The 15,765-nt window shown below is 38.8% G+C and overlaps 4 protein-coding genes across 9 annotated transcripts; 3 read left to right on the top strand and 1 right to left on the bottom strand.

Moving 5' to 3' along the window:
• Positions 1–613: 613 nt before the first annotated feature.
• On the bottom strand, positions 614–2,507 carry LOC143851544 (uncharacterized). The gene has a single exon (XM_077361009.1). It carries the CDS (start codon positions 2,412–2,414, stop codon positions 843–845), a length of 1,572 nt encoding a protein of 523 aa, XP_077217124.1. The 5' UTR covers positions 2,415–2,507; the 3' UTR covers positions 614–842.
• Positions 2,508–4,441: 1,934 nt separating this feature from the next.
• Positions 4,442–15,409, top strand: LOC143851667 (7-dehydrocholesterol reductase-like protein). Of its 6 annotated transcripts, none has more exons than XM_077361152.1 (4): positions 5,125–5,529; positions 5,648–5,732; positions 14,295–14,450; positions 14,930–15,409. In XM_077361152.1, the coding sequence occupies exons 3-4, from the start codon at positions 14,303–14,305 to the stop codon at positions 15,187–15,189; spliced, it is 408 nt and encodes a 135-aa protein (XP_077217267.1). In that variant the 5' UTR covers positions 5,125–5,529; positions 5,648–5,732; positions 14,295–14,302; the 3' UTR covers positions 15,190–15,409. The 6 variants fall into 6 exon arrangements, with proteins under 6 accessions (XP_077217262.1, XP_077217265.1, XP_077217267.1 ...); XM_077361149.1 differs by having other exon boundaries at positions 5,125–5,537; XM_077361151.1 differs by having other exon boundaries at positions 5,127–5,529; positions 14,298–14,450.
• On the top strand, positions 6,793–7,260 carry LOC143849456 (uncharacterized). The gene has a single exon (XM_077358465.1). It carries the CDS (start codon positions 6,793–6,795, stop codon positions 7,258–7,260), a length of 468 nt encoding a protein of 155 aa, XP_077214580.1.
• Positions 7,294–8,250, top strand: LOC143849455 (uncharacterized). Its single transcript, XM_077358464.1, has one exon. It carries the CDS (start codon positions 7,294–7,296, stop codon positions 8,248–8,250), a length of 957 nt encoding a protein of 318 aa, XP_077214579.1.
• Positions 15,410–15,765: the final 356 nt, after the last annotated feature.

Here is a 15,765-nt window from a genome sequence, read left to right as displayed (position 1 = left end):
CCAGATGTGTATTTCAAACCTATGAATGTGGATACTCCATCCAGATAATGAGAGAAAAAAAAAACTACATTTTAAAATAGAAAAAAAAAAACTGAATTGGCACAGACAGAAAAGTGGGAGACTTATCCCACGGGTGTGAAGTAAACAAAAAATAACAAAGGGCAGGGAAACAATAGCTCTAGAACGCCCATGCCTAGTTTCATAATATTTCTCCGGAGAATGCTACATCACCCAAAAACTTCCAAAAATGGAGACAATAATAAATTTTGCAGATTTCAAATACAATTTCTTGATGCCTCCTCTCCTTTCTAATTACCAACCATTTCACACCTTTCTCTGATTTCTTCATTGAGTAAAATTTAACAGGAGAGATATCACTGAATGAACAACATAGTCATCTGTGGAACAAACACGAATTCATTTGATTGGATAGCAACACTAAATTCTAAGATTAATATCTCCAGAATAATTTTGGACAATTTATAATTAAGAAAGCCAAGGGCACTCAACCATCCATCTATATAATTTTATGGATAGTAACACTAAACTCTGAGAATAACATATACGGACTCCAGAGTAATTTTGGACAACAATTAATTAAGAAAGACAGAGGTACTCAATCATCCATCTATATAATCAAAGTAAACATCGCTCACATTTGATGCCTGAATGATTCGATAGAAAATTCCAAGCAATACAATAATTAACAGTTCAATTTCATAATCTCACTTAAACACCAAAAGAAAGACATCATAGAGCATTGAGGGGGAAGAAGAGAGAGAGTGAGAGATGTCTCTATTTGGGCTTTTATCTAGCACGCAAACCTACTGTTCAAGAAATATTTAATGGTTGTACCTAACCCGAGAATTCCCTGTGAGGCCGCGAGTAGCCCTTTGGGTTCTCCCGCGCTCATAATCAGGATCATCGGTAGGTAATTCATAACGGCAAACAGGGCATGTATTCCGAATGCTCAGCCATGGCAAAATGCAGTCCCCATGGTAATGATGGGAGCAGGGGAGGCGTTTCGCTTGTTCTTCAATGGGAATCTCATCCTTACAAACTGCGCAGAGGGCATTGTTATTCTCCACATCTTTTTGAGTTATGACAACCGACAGAAGATTATCAACAACAGATTTGGCAGCCGGAGGGTTGCCCCTCAAGGAATTATCGTTCTCCGCAAATTGACCAAATAGCATATCGTTCTCTGTGGTGTAAATGTAATCCTCTGGAGCTTCCATATAAAATCCAGTTTCTTGATCCAGAGAGAGGTTCCTTTCTAAGTCATTGACTGCCAAAAGGACTTCCCAATCATGATTTCTCGCAGCTTCCAGCACAACAATACCTCCATGTTCAGATTGAATTTCAGACGAACCAAATCTTCCTTCATCAAATTCTATCATGTTCAAAATCTCCCTCTCATCGACCCTCCCATCAACTTCTTCCCACTCAAGATCTTCGTTCGAGTCCCTACGATCTTCCAAATGGATAGAATCCCAACAAAGAGGAAGACTCGGATCGTCCCCAACCATATCTATCATATCATCCTCACCATCAGAATAAATTCCCGTAACATGAATTCGCTCCTCATCCTCCTCAGAATCAGATCCGAACCCGACAATTTGAAGACCGCCCACATAATGTTCAACAGAATGACCCTCATAAGACTCCCCACCTTCAGAGACATAATCCTGCCGATCCGCAGAGAATCCATCTCCACGGCTTGAATCCATGGGCGCATCATGCTCATCAAATTCATCATGCCTATCAAATTCCAACCCTAACCCTAATCCTAACATCATGGAGGCATCATGCTCATCAAATTCATCACACCTATCAAATTCCAACCCTATCCCTAATCCTAACCCCATCGAGGTATCACCATGCTCATCAAATTCATCATGTCTATCCAACCCTAACCCTAACCCTAACTCCAACGGCCCATCATGCTCATCAAATTCATCACGTCTATCAAATTCCAACCCTATCTCCGGACTATTATTCGGACCCACATCAACATTCCCCTCAAAAACCCTAAAATTGGAATCATCAACAGTTTCTATAAATAAATTCTCCACAGAATTTAGACTTTCTACTACATGCATCTGCTGCGCGCAATGATGAAATAAATTCAAACCGAATCTTACCTGGTCTTCTACATCGAAGAAATTCGAATCCGAATCAGAATCCAAATAAGAAGACTCCGAAAATCCCCCTCCTTCGATCTCTACATCGCATTCAAGGATCTGTTGGTGGAGAGAAGATAAATCGGTGAAATCGGGATAAAGAGTATCGGAATCGGATCCGTAGATCTCACGTTCAAGGTCGTTGTACCAGAATGGAACTGAATCTAGGGCTTCTATCGCTTCTACTTCTACTTCTGGAGGAAGGAGTATGAGGTCTCCAACACCCGCCATTGATTGGAATTTCGGTGTTAATTTTTCAGGGTTAGGACTTAGGACTGCCCTTTTTATAGGGCGGGTCAGGGTAACGAAAAGCTTAACCTTCTCTCTCCGCGTAACGGATTTAGGATAACCTAAACAAAGTTATCCTAAATTCATATTACTAAAGGTAATAATATCGGCACTAGTACTACCATGTTTTGATAATTGCACAAACTAACCTTGTCTTATTTAATTGCCGTCTGATGGTTTTTTGGAAACTGTAATAACTTTTGACAGCTGTTTAATAATAAAAAGACAAGGTGAATTTCTGCAATTATAAAAACATGGCAGTGCCGATATCATTCCTCTACCTTTATTTTTAATAAATGAATAAACTTAATAGGCATGGCAATACAGGAGAGTGACTCGGGACATCCCTAACACAAATATGTCTTCATATCGTTTTCCTTTCTCGGAAGGGCCAACCCATGGCAGTTTTTTATAGGGAAGTTGTAGATTCAACACTGTTTTTTACTCAGCCTCTCGCATATTTAATTACTTATGACTACTCTCTTAAATTACAGGGAGTTGTCCCAAGTAAAAGGAAAGGGAGTGAATAACTGAATATATAATTTCGCTTTTTATATGGTGCACGGCTCATAATCAAGGTGGACGGCACCACCCTTTATATTTGATCCAACTAAAGCCAATTTATAAGTTGTCATTAGATCGAATATCAAGGGTGGCACCTATGTCCTAGGGCTGCAACTCGAGCCGGGTTTTACCCGACCCGCATCGACCCGACCCGAAAATAACCTGGGTCGGGTTCAAGTTTCATGGGTTTCGGGTTGAGCATTCAAAAGCCCGCATGAATCTCGGGTCGAGCCGGGTTTGAAGGGGCCCGACCCGACCCAACCCGAGTTACATAAGTTATAGTATGTACATTTTTTTCTATTGTTAGTTACAAGTTAAAAGTGAAAACCCACGCACCCACTGTTATTGTATGTGAGTGTAATTTCTGCTTCTATGAGTTGAGTTGATTCAAGCGTTTGATTCAGCATTGTTTGATTGTAATTACAACATTGTTTGATTACGGCATTGTTTGATTCAAGTGTAATGTGAGTGTAATTACATCATTGTTTGATTCAAGTGTAATGTGAGTGTAATTTCTACTTCTATGAGTTGAGTTGCCTTGCCAAACAAGAATTTTCCTTAAAAAATTGCGTCAACGTGAAAAAACTCGACCCGACCCGAGATTTATCATGGGTAGGGCCGGGTTTGGGAATCGTGGGTTTTCCGAAAAAAAACCCGACCCGACCCGACCCGAGATATTTCTCGGGTAGGGTTGGGTTCTCCAAAACCCGACCCGCCCGACCCGAGTTGCAGCCCTACTATGTCCTACCCCAATAGGGGTGTAAACGAGTTTGGCCAGGCTCGGCTCGGCTCGTGAAGCTTAAAAGCTCAGCTCAGGCTCAAACCAAGCTCGGGCTTGAACCAGGCTCGGTCAGGCTCGCGAGCCTTATTGAGCTCAGGTTTTATTAAGTCCACACTCCTCATCTTCCTTGGACAGCCATATCTAGTGTAATTTGACTACTCTTTTTACACTACGGGGGGTGGTCCAAGTAACAAATGGGGTTCCAAAAAAGAAGTGACATATTTTGCCTCCCCCTTTCACTCCCTGGACAACCCTTTTAATGTATATATTAATATATAATATATATATTTAAATATATTAAATTCTTAATGAGCCTTAATGAGCCTGGCCAGCCGGCTCGGCTCGGCTCGACTCGTTAAGGATTTGAGCGAGCTTCCGAGCCCGAGCCAAAATTGACACCCTTATACCCAATACACTCATCAAAGACCTAGCAAGATTTCACCTGGACTCGCGGATCGACCCGGCCCGGCGGTAATTTCCGGGGGTCCTGGTCAACATTTTGTGACCCGTTTCTAAGTTGACCCGCGGGACAACCCAGCCCGTCAAAACTGGGCGGGTCCGGGTGGACCCTCAGGTGCCCGTAAAAACATAACCAAAATAAAGAAGTTCGGGTTTTTTTTGTTCGTATAAGTTAAACGAAATTTGTGACTCTCTCCGGGCAAATAAAAAAGACACGAAATAGGGTTTTTGTGGTTCGTCTTCAACCTCCAGAAGTGTCGTCTCAGGCAACCTCGTCTCCTCCACTCTCCCCAAACTTCTTCGCAGGTACGGATCTCTTTCTCTCTCTTCTTTCATCTCAGTTGTTTTTTTTTTTCCTTTTTTTAAAATCTTCTTAAATCTCAGAAAATAGGCTTTCTAAAAACCCGAAATAGGGTTTTTGTGGTTCTTTGTTTGTTGGGACTTCTGCAGTACGTTTTTTTTTATTATTCTTGTGTCTGATTTTTTTTATTGTCCTTTTTTGTGATTCTTTTGTTTGGTTTCTGTGGTGATTAGGATTTTTGTGGTTCTTTTGTTTGGGGTTTATGTGGTGGTTTTGTTTGAATGGTTCTTTTGTTTGGGGTTTTTGTGGTGGTTTTTATTGATTCACCATTGCTGGGTTTTTGTGGTGGTTTTTATTGATTCACCATTGCTGGGTTTTTGTGGTGGTTTGGATCATCCTATTACAGTGTGGCTGTGTGCAGGGGCGATGGCACTTATATGGGAAGGGGACAATTGCCCCCTTAATTTTTGGCCAAAAAAATATACCTTTATTTTTTAGAGAAAAAAGTTTAGACGCTTGAGTGTTGGGGGTTTCGTACGCTTGAGTTGTTAGGAGGGTTTCTATTGGCTGTTTAAATGGGCCCCACACATGTGCTGTCGAAGGAAAAAAGAAAAGCCAAAAAACGAATGTCGAAGTCGAACCCTCCATGCTCTCTTCTCTGCAACTGAAGAGAAAAATGAAGCTAAAAAAAACCCTAACCCACAAACAAATTCGACCATGAAAACTCTCTTCTCCGAACAACTTCGAGAAAACGAAGCTCTCTCTCTCTCTCTCTCTCTCTCTCTCTCTAGGGAGTTCGACTTCATCTCATCTCCTCCTGTTAGGGAAAAAAACCCAAACAAACGCTGCCTTCTCTCTTCTCCCATCGACTCTCTTAGTCTCTTCTAGTCTTCTCCGACGGAGATTCCCTCAAGAGCACAAGCAACATTCACGCCGACCATTTCTCCTTCCAGGTGCTGAGGTGCATACCGTTTTTTGTTTTTTTTCCCATCAAACCATTTTTGTTTTGTGATTTGTGGGTTTAGGGTCCGGCTAACTTATGGTTCCTTATATTTTTTTCTTGTGCATTAGGGATCAAAGAGAGGGTTACTTGATTCCTTCACCTCCGATTGGTCGAATATAGTGGGTCGAATCTAGGGTTTCATCTTTTGTCGAGGTATTTATGGTTCCCTAAATATTTCTTCAGCGCATTTAGCCATTGTATGTTCTGATTTTTCATTTTATACATCGATTAATATTTTTTTTGTTTGGGGTTTACTCAATTGAATCGATTCAGAGCTTTCAAAAAAGGTTTTTTCTGTTTTTAGGGCTTTTGATTGTAGAGTTTCTGATTTAGGGCTTTTGATTGTAGAGTTTGTAGGGTTTCATCTTCTCTCGAGGTATTTATGGTTTCCTAAATATTTCTTCAACGCATTTAGCCATTGTATGTTCTGGTTTTGCATTTTATACATCGATTAGTATTTTTTTGTTTGGGGTTTACTCAATTGAATCGATTTAGAGCTTTCAAAAAAGGTTTTTTCTGTTTTTACGGCTTTCGACTGTAGAGTTTCTGATTCAGGGCTTTTGATTGTAGGGTTTTTGTATTAGGTGATTTTCCAGAAGCTGAAACCTGATTTTCATAAGATTGAAGGGTTTCTTTCGTTTTATGCCATCTAGGGTTTGTTTTTTTTTTGTTTCTTTGTCGACCCTTAACATCTAGAGTTTTTTTTCATCAAAAGAACAGATTTTTCAATGGCAAATAGGGTTTTTTTTCACACGAATCTGGGGTTTGTTTAGGGTTTTTTTTTCTCTAAATGGAGTTTTGTTTTTTTTTCCTTCCAACAGACCCTCTAAGGTTTTTTTTTTTCCTTTTCTTTTTAACTGATTGCAATAAGTTTTTTGTAGGTGATTTTTAAATGGGTAATAGTGTTTTTTTTTCCACACAGACCCTTAAAATTTGGTGATTATTACTTCTTTGTCGTGATTTTTGGTGATAAAAGTTCTTTGTCTTTTTGTTTGTTTTTTTAGGTATGGAAAAATATTTTTCGAAAGTACCGTCATTAAAGTCGATAACCCCTCCTACAACTTCAAGTGTCCCCACCAAAGAATGAGAAAATTCTAAAAGAATTCGATTGGAACTTGATCCTACAAATCCTCCTGCTGATCCCGGATTACGAAGGTCAATAACTGATTATCATGCTAATAATAGGGCAAAAGTTATAATGATATACTTAGGAATGGGTCCAATTCAACCACGTAATCATGATTTCCCTCAGATTATGCAAGGAAAAGAGAATAGGCGGTTTAATCCAAAGTGGTTTGATGATTATCCTACTTGGTTGGAGTATAGCATTGCAAAAGACGCGGCTTATTGCTTGTGTTGCTATCTTTTTAAATCGAATAGTAAGGAGCATGGGGGAAGTTGTGATGCTTTTGTTGTTGAGGGGTTCTCTAATTGGAAAAAAGTAGAAAGATTTGGAAAACATATAGGGGGTCCTAATAGTGCTCATAATCAAGCTTCAAGTAAATGTGAAGCTTTTAGGAATCAAGAGCAACATATTGAAGCATTGGTAAATAAGCAAACAGAGCAACAACGAAGTGACTATCGAATTCACTTGCATGCTTCAATTGTGAATGCTCGATTCGTTTTAGAACAAGGTTTACCTTTTCGCGGGCATGATGAATCTTGTGACTCGCTTAACTAAGGAAACTTTCGTTAGCATTTGAAGTTCATGACCATGATTAACAAAGATATAAAGAGGGTTTGTGTGGAGAAGTGTCCTGGGAATCTCAAACTAGTGACTTCAGATATCCAAAAAGATATAGTGAGTGCTTGTGCAATTGAAACCACTAACTCAATCATTAAATATCTCGGGGATTCATTGTTTTCTATTTTGGTTAATGAAGCTCGTGATGTTTCTAACAAGGAGCAAATGGCCGTAGTTATACGTTATGTAGATAAGCTTGGGCATGTGGTTGAGCATTTGGTAGGTATTACTCACGTTCTCAACACCACTGCTACATCCCTTAAGGAAGAAATTGAAGCATTATTGGCCAAGCATAAATTGAGCATATCGAGACTTCGTTGTCAAGGATATGATGGGGCAAGTAACATGCAAGGGGAGTTTAAGGGTCTTAAAGCACTAATCTTGAAGGAGAATGAATATGCTTACTATGTTCATTGTTTTGCTCATCAATTACAGTTGGCATTAATTGGTGTTGCAAAGAAAAATATAAACATCTCCGATCTCTTTTTTTTAGTTACAAATGTAGTAAATGTGGTTGGGGGTTCTTGTAAGCCCCATGATATTCTTCAGGAAATTGAACTTGCCAAAATTAAGGAAGCACTTGAAAATTGTGAGCTTTCAAATGGACAAGGACTTAATCAAGAGACCACACTCAAACGAGCGGGGGATACATGTTGGAGCTCACACTATAGAACACTGGTTAGGTTGGAATATATGTTTTCCTCTATTCTTGATGTGTTTGATCTTATTGTCAAGGATATGAAGTTAAGTTCAGATCAAAGACATGAAGCACATAATCTCTTGAAATCATTGCAAACTTTTGAATTCGCATTTTCCCTTCATTTGATGATAAGTTTATTGGGAATTACAAATGAATTGTCGCAAGCATTGCAAAGGAAGGATCAAGATATTGTGAATGCCATGACATTAGTGAGAATATCAAAATAACGGCTACAATTAATGCGAGACAATGGATGGAATTCTTTGTTAGATGACATTTTTTCATTTTGTGCCAAACATGACATAGAAATCCCTAACATGGTTGATACTTATGTCGTTCCCAGAAGAGTGCGACGCCATGAAGAGAAAAGAACGGTCTTGCACCATTTTCAAGTTGAGTTGTTTTTTCAAGTTATAGACTTGCAACTTCAAGAGCTCAATAGTCGTTTCAATGAAGCAAATACAGAGTTGCTTCTATGTATGGCATGTTTGAATCCAAGTGATTCATTTTATGCATTTGATACAGAGAAGCTGATTCGACTCTCTAAGTTTATCTAAAAGAATTTCCAGAAGTTCAGTATTCTACAAAAGAATTAGACAACCAACTTGAAACATGTATTCTTGATATGAGGTCCAATACTCACTTTGTGAATTTGAAAGGGAAAGCATGCCTTGTATCCACTTGTTTACAAGCTCATCACATTGGTACTAATTTTACCAGTCGTAACTGCAACCGTTGAGAGGGCCTTTTCTGCCATGAAGATCTTGAAGAATCGATTACGCAATAGAATGTCGGATCAATTTATGGCTGATTGCTTGATTCCATATGTTGAGAAGGATATTTTTGGTAACATCGATGATGAGACAATCATGTGTCGTTTCCAAAAAATGAGACCACGTCGAGGAAGCCTATAAAAATTTCTTACGGGTCATGTTATTAGGTTTTGCGCTCTAAAATTGTAAGATGTCATTTTTGTTTACCTCAATGTATGTTGGTGATGGAATATATATGAGGGTTTTTTTTTAAAACTATAATATTGCTTTCATTTGTTTGGAGAAAAAAAATTACTATAATTTTTGCCCCCCTTGTGCAAAATTTCTGGCATCGCCCCAGGCTGTGTGGGCATAAAAACAGGAAAAAATAACAAAAAATATGTCAAAAAAAATGGCAACCATCAAACTAGCCTACCATCTTAAAAGGAAATAACATTATGCTATCTATTTCAAGGAGATTTTATATGGTGTAAACCCTTATAGTCTCGTATTTTATTTTTTTTCAAAAAGTACTGTACGGACCGCATCATAGGATGATCCAAATTGTCCATGTGATGGAACACGACGGAAATGGGTTGTTCCCCAGCAATCATTTCCATAGGATAATCCCAGCCCTCCGATCTTTTGAGGTTTCCATAATATGCAGCTCCTCTATAGATCAGAGGGTTGGGATCATCCTGTAGAAATTATCTTTTGGGCACAACCTATTTACGTTGTGGCCGATCACATGGGCGGTTTGAATCATCCTATGCTGCAGACGGTACAGCCCTTTTTGAAAAATACGAGACTATAAGGGCTTACACCCTATAAAAACTCCCATTTCAAGATATTTTATTATGACTACTTATATTCCCACAACCATGTTTTGATAATGAAACAAACTCACCTTCTCCTTTACTATTTAACCAGGTGTCAAAAGCTTTTACAATTCCCAATAGGCTCTCAGCGGCCAAATTAAAATGGAAAAGGCAATACAAGTTTGTCTCATTATAAAAAAAATGACAGTGCAGATATCAGTAACTTTTGTTATTTTTTGAATAATAATATGATAACCAAGAGTGGAACCAAACAAATAGCCTTTTTCTAAATTTAGCAATCCGTTTTCCCTCCGTTTCTCCAGCAGCACTCCTTATATTTTAGGGAATTGATTTCCGCACGAGAACGACCATATTTCCATAATTAAACGAACTCACCTTGTTTTAATGTTTTAATCGGCTGTCAATACCTATTGTAATCAACTTACAATTATAAAAGGAGGAGTCTTCTAAAAAACTCACACCCACCGATCAGATAAGTATAAAACAAATTTAGTCGTCCCGTTATCAAAACAGTGTACTCTTTTGTTCCTTGCATTGGGAAAGTAGGCAAGGGGGGAAAACCTGTTCTCAAATTTAGGGTTAGGGTTTTATTGAATTTGCGGTCGAAAGGAAGCTATTGTGCATTTCAGGGAACGACATCAAGATCTAGGTAAGTAGATGAATGCAATTTTGTATTGTTTTTAATCAATTTAAAGAACAATGATGGTATTATTTTTGTTCTAAACCCTATAGAGGTCATATTTCTTTGCATCTATTTTGGTTCATCTTCTTCTTCTTTTTATGTCTTATCATCGATTGGATTTTAATTGTAGATGGATAAACAGATACCCTAGATCTAAGGCCATAGGAGAGTAATAGTTCCCTTTTGCTGGGTCTTTTGCATCTTACTTTTTTTTGGGTTATAGCTCTTTTCCTGGGATCAGATATAAGGTTACATGGGTTATTTTGTATATTTTGAATCTCGTTCTGGGTTTTTCAATTTGAATGTGATGATACTTATGGGTTTCTGTTGATCTTTATATGTTTATGGTATCCATTTTTCACCTCTGCAGAGATTCTCTCGGTTTTCTTTCGTGCATCTTCTGGTTTCTTTTTGTTCTATCATCAAATCGGTCATTGTTCTCAGTAGTCTTCTAGATGTAATATATTATAGGATAGAATTGGTGGCACTTGCGTATCATAGCAAACCCCTATCAGAAGAATTCAATTATAAAAGATGTTATATATTATAGCATAGAAGCCTTACTTAAGTTTCATCAATATCTAGAATTTTGTATCCGCCTATGATTTATGGGAAAGGTGGGGTGAAGTTTGTGGAAGTATGGAAATCAAAGAAAAAATAGTTCAAGATTAGTCTCTACCTGCTCGTGGTTTTCTAAAGCACAACTTTGATAGCTCTAGCTTGGGGAATCCAGGCCCGGCTAGGTTCCGGAGGAATGAGCTTGGGGAGGCTATTTGGGCCTTTGCAGGTCCCATGGGGACAACGGATGCTTCGGAAGCTGAGGTGCATGCTGTTTACCAAGGTTTGATGTTATTGGTGAGAGATCGCCTGGAAAACGTGGTAGTAGAAGGGACTCTTTGAATGTCATCCATTGGCTTAATGGAACGCAAAAGCCACCTTGGAGATTTGATAGATTGCTTGATGAGATGTTTGATTGGATGAGATCTTCCTCTGTAGTATTTCGGCACATCCGTTGCTCGGCCAACAAGGTGGCGGATAGTTTAGCCGGATAGTTTAGCTAGAGATGGAGTATCCAAAGAAGCGGTGGCTCTTTTTTATTCTCTACCACTCCGATTTTCTCTCTTCGTTGTAGCGATTAACCTTTCTGGATTGTTTTTGTTATCTTTGTATATCGACCATCTCGGTCTTCCTTGCGCTTAATAAAATCAGCTACCAATTTCAAAGAAAAAAAAATCCAGAATTTTGTATTGTAAGCAAGTAGGAGAGGCAAGCTTTGCTGCTTACCTTATGTATCATACATCTTGTTTCTAGATGTTCCATTTGACGTTAGTGGACATAGATAATTCCTCATTATCCGGCTTTCTGTTGAGATCCTTGAGTTCAAAGTAGTTTTGTAAATGTAATATGTTATAGGAAAGTATTGGTGACACTTGCGTATAAAAGCAAACCGCTATCAGAAGAATTCAATTATCACATCACCCATTCATTTGGAGTTCTAAATGGACAGAGAGTGGTTTCCTTGAAAAGTTGGAGATTCTATTCTAAAGTGGTCACATACATGGAAAAGTTGGGTGTGTAGTTTCTGGTGCATACCTATAGAATCACAGAAACATATGGAACACATGCAAGAGATAGAATTTTAAGATTAAACTTTTGGAAATATTAGAATAAGCACACATACACACTTAAAAACTATTACATAAACAAGATAACTCTCCATAATGGTTTAACATTGAACACCTAGTCGCATGCGTTGAAACGTTGTCATGCATGTCTGATAATTCACAACATACCACATTTCACATGTAATTCATATAAATTGATATGGTATAATACTAATACCCTTACAGTTTTGGTTTAGGTATCCGTTTCGGTTTCGGTTTCGGTATAGGAAACGCTTTAGTCGTTTCGTGTCGGTTTCAGCAAAAATTTAAAACCAGGAATTTCTAGAGCTTAGGCTAATGAAATTCCCTGACCCCCTAATTAGCCCATTTTCAATTACTATGTTGAAGAGGGGAAATCAAATCACCTCATTTAGAGTAAATGCTGGAGGAGAGGGAAAGCTACTTACCCCCATTGGTGGGGTAAATAGGAGAGAATACTCCCACTGGAGCAACCACATTTTGGAGCTGGGGTAAGCGGATGTTTTGCCCCCTTTTACCCCCATTGAAACAGACCCTCAATCATTTCTCGACTGGGAGAATTGATTATGTCGCTCATATGTAACTCAAATTCAAGACTACTTGTGAGTTCAAAAAAACCAAGACAATATCTATTGAAAGCTTGATATCCCTTTTCCTCTCTAAAATTTCACATTCTTTGATGAAAATCATCTTGTTAGAGGTTTGCCATTCAAAAAAAAAAATCTTGTTGGAGACCCACCAGTAGTTTCTTGGGGAAAAACTCTCTTTAACAAGTTTGAGGCTTGCATGGCTATGAAAAGATAACCAAAATCCTTGGAATCTCCATAGAGTTTCAAGAAGAAAGAAGATTTTGATTTGATAATAGGGTGCTTTTCAAAAGCATGAAAGGTGCATGATGTACTGCTAATCTTGAGAAGCACAGAACCAAGAAGGGGGGAAGGAAAGCTTTTGATATGAAATCAATGCTGTTCAGAAGAATAGAATGTGTGCTTTAACTGATCTAATCTTGAGGGAGTTCCAAAGCCAAGAAGGGAAGTAGAAATGCTTCTTAATTGAAATGGGTATTGCTCAAAAACATGTGCATGATTAACTACTATCCCATTCAAAGATGTAAGTTTCGTAAATGTTTGCTCCTTCCATCTCCTTCCTCATCTTCTAATCCATCTGTTTTTGCTTTGAAAATCTCTCCCTTTTCTATGCCTCATTTTCCCTAATCTTTTCATGGGCTTTTTCTTCCAATGGGATCTTCTCTCTCTCTCTCTCTCTCTCTCTCTCTCTCTCTCTCTCTCTCTCTCACAATGGCTGCTTTTCTCAACCCCTCGCCCCACAGAGAGAGAGAGAGAGAGAGAGAGAGAGAGAGAGAGAGAGAGAGAGAGAGAGAGAGAGAGAGAGAGAGAGAGAGAGAAGAAAACGAAAAAAACATAGCCGAAAATGACAATGCCAACTTTGATGGAGTTTGACCCAAGCCATTCACTGCAGCAACCTCTGAAACCAGTCCACATCAGCATCTGATTCTTCACCGCCGGCTCCCATATTCTTTAACCTTGGAGTTGACAGTATAGGTGGCTCCCATGGCTGCACCAGAGAGAGATCATCCAGTTATCATCCTTGCATTAGTTTGATGAGCATAAGTCTCAAATTTGGTTGCGTTACTCATGAATGCGTACATACAATGAAGCTTGGGGACAGACAACAATGGAAGTCAGTAAAGCCATCAAACCACCTCATATTTTGTATTTTCTTTTGGAGGAGTTAATAGTTTGGTGAGAATCATACTGCCTGGACCCACTATCACATGTACAGTGATCAGGTCCATGAATGTTGCTGACCATCACAAATCCGACCTATTTCCCTTAGTCCCACCCTCCCACCCTCACTGTATGATTATAAATCTTTGATCAAATTCGATGTCCTTTCAGATGTCTTTGTGCCGTTGTTTCTTTGCACACAATCTTGCAAATCGGCCCTCCATTCGCCATTGCACCTGGCCATGGGCTCACTCCATGATGACCCCTCAGATCAATGGACCCGGTCACCAAGCACATGCCACATGGACATTGAGCCACGGCCATTTTAGTTCATCAAGACAAGCCCGTCTTGCTTGCTGATCCCTAGATTTATTTCCACTGCATTTTTTTTTATGGGTAATTTATTTCCACTGCATCTTGCCTCTTTACACAGTTTTTTCACCCATTTAATTATAAACCGAAATGCCCAGCATTCTTTATTACCTCTTGTATGTGTGCTAGAGAGACAATGATGTTGATTTCTCCCATTTGATTTCCTACATGTTCCTACCTTTCCATTTATCCTCCTTAAATATTCTTCATTTTCTGTATTAACTTATTACTTTAGCAGGGGAAATGTCGGCCTATGAAAATGTCGTCAAGGGGAAGCTGAAGTTGAAAGGAAAAGCCTTGGATGTCAAGGCGGGTGGGATGAAGAAGAAGAAGAAACCCAAGCATCAGTATGAGCAAATGTCTCAAATTGAAGACAATGAACTTAAAACAGGTTTTTGTTCTCCATCAGCTCTAGAAACACTCTGGTTTTATTGTTTCTATGAATTCAATCTTGTCTGCACTGTTTATCCCTAAATGACCTGACACTATATGTGTAGGAGTACAGCTGCTCTGCTCTAAAAACTTCAAATTGGCTGCATTATTCCTTTTAACAAGATCCCGGAAACAGCTGTTTCCGTGATGAGAAGTTGATAAACATCTTAAACAAAAAACTCTGCTAAAACTGGATCAACATTTTCCGGATTTTTAGCAACTTCCATCATGGAGACAGCCGTTTCCGGGATCTTGTTTCCTGATTTTCAGGGACGTCACACTTCAAGATGCCCGATTTATCATGAAAACAAATTCCTCACAGCCAAATGTGCCCTTAAGAGTTGAACAAGCACTCTCAATTTAGTTCCCAACTATAATAAATATTCTTGATTTGTTTTTGGGTTGAGACAGTAGTTTCATTTAATATGTGGTGGTTAGGTGGAAGTGAAGGATTAACAACCGATCCTACGGAAGAAACGAGTGAAGTTGGCAAGTTGGAAGGGGACGGACATCCACTCACTTGTGATGATAATCTCACACCAGCTGAGAAGCGATACATCGAACAGAGGGAGAGGCTTGATGTTCGAAGACTGGCAAGAATATCCAACAAATCACACCGGGACCGAATCCAGGATTTCAATCAGTATTTGGCAAATCTCAGTGAGCACTATGACATTCCTAAAGTGGGTCCAGGCTGACTCCAGCTAGTCAGAGTACAAAAACAAGTACTGCTTCACATTTTGGAAATTATGTTATGCTCTCAATGTTGCCTTCTATGTTTGCTTTCTCAGTTATTTTGTTCAGTGCATATTCGGAATGCCAAATGACTCACATATGAAGCTTGAATTTCTACATTTGGGAACTATTTTGCTTGTTTGTAAACTTCATTCAGCTTGATGTTCATGAATATTTGCAGTAGATATGTAGTTTTCTCCTGTAAATTCTCTAGTATGGGCCTTTTCCTAATTAGTCATCAGACGACATACAGTTCACAGTTCTTCCAACAATTTTTTTCATCCGTTCTTTCATAGATTGTTGCCTATTGAGTGAGATTGGTGGATCTGCGTTTGGAATTCTTTAGTGCCTAAAAAAAGATCCTCTTTGACTAAGCTACCGATCTGAGCTTCAATTGTTGATATATTCGTTGGCCATATTCTTCAGAAAACTACATGTTAACTGCTTTCTTAAGCATGATATCTTTGTATCTTTTCTGTGGGTGATCCCTCTTTACCTTACAATACTCAAGATGTTATCAACATTAAATCAGAAAAGTA

This window comes from Tasmannia lanceolata, unplaced genomic scaffold (genome assembly GCF_043159265.1).
Source record: "Tasmannia lanceolata isolate RefF3 unplaced genomic scaffold, GAP_Taslan_0.1 ptg000018l, whole genome shotgun sequence".
Lineage (NCBI taxonomy): Eukaryota > Viridiplantae > Streptophyta > Magnoliopsida > Canellales > Winteraceae > Tasmannia > Tasmannia lanceolata.
This window is presented reverse-complemented; position numbering and strand designations above follow the sequence as displayed.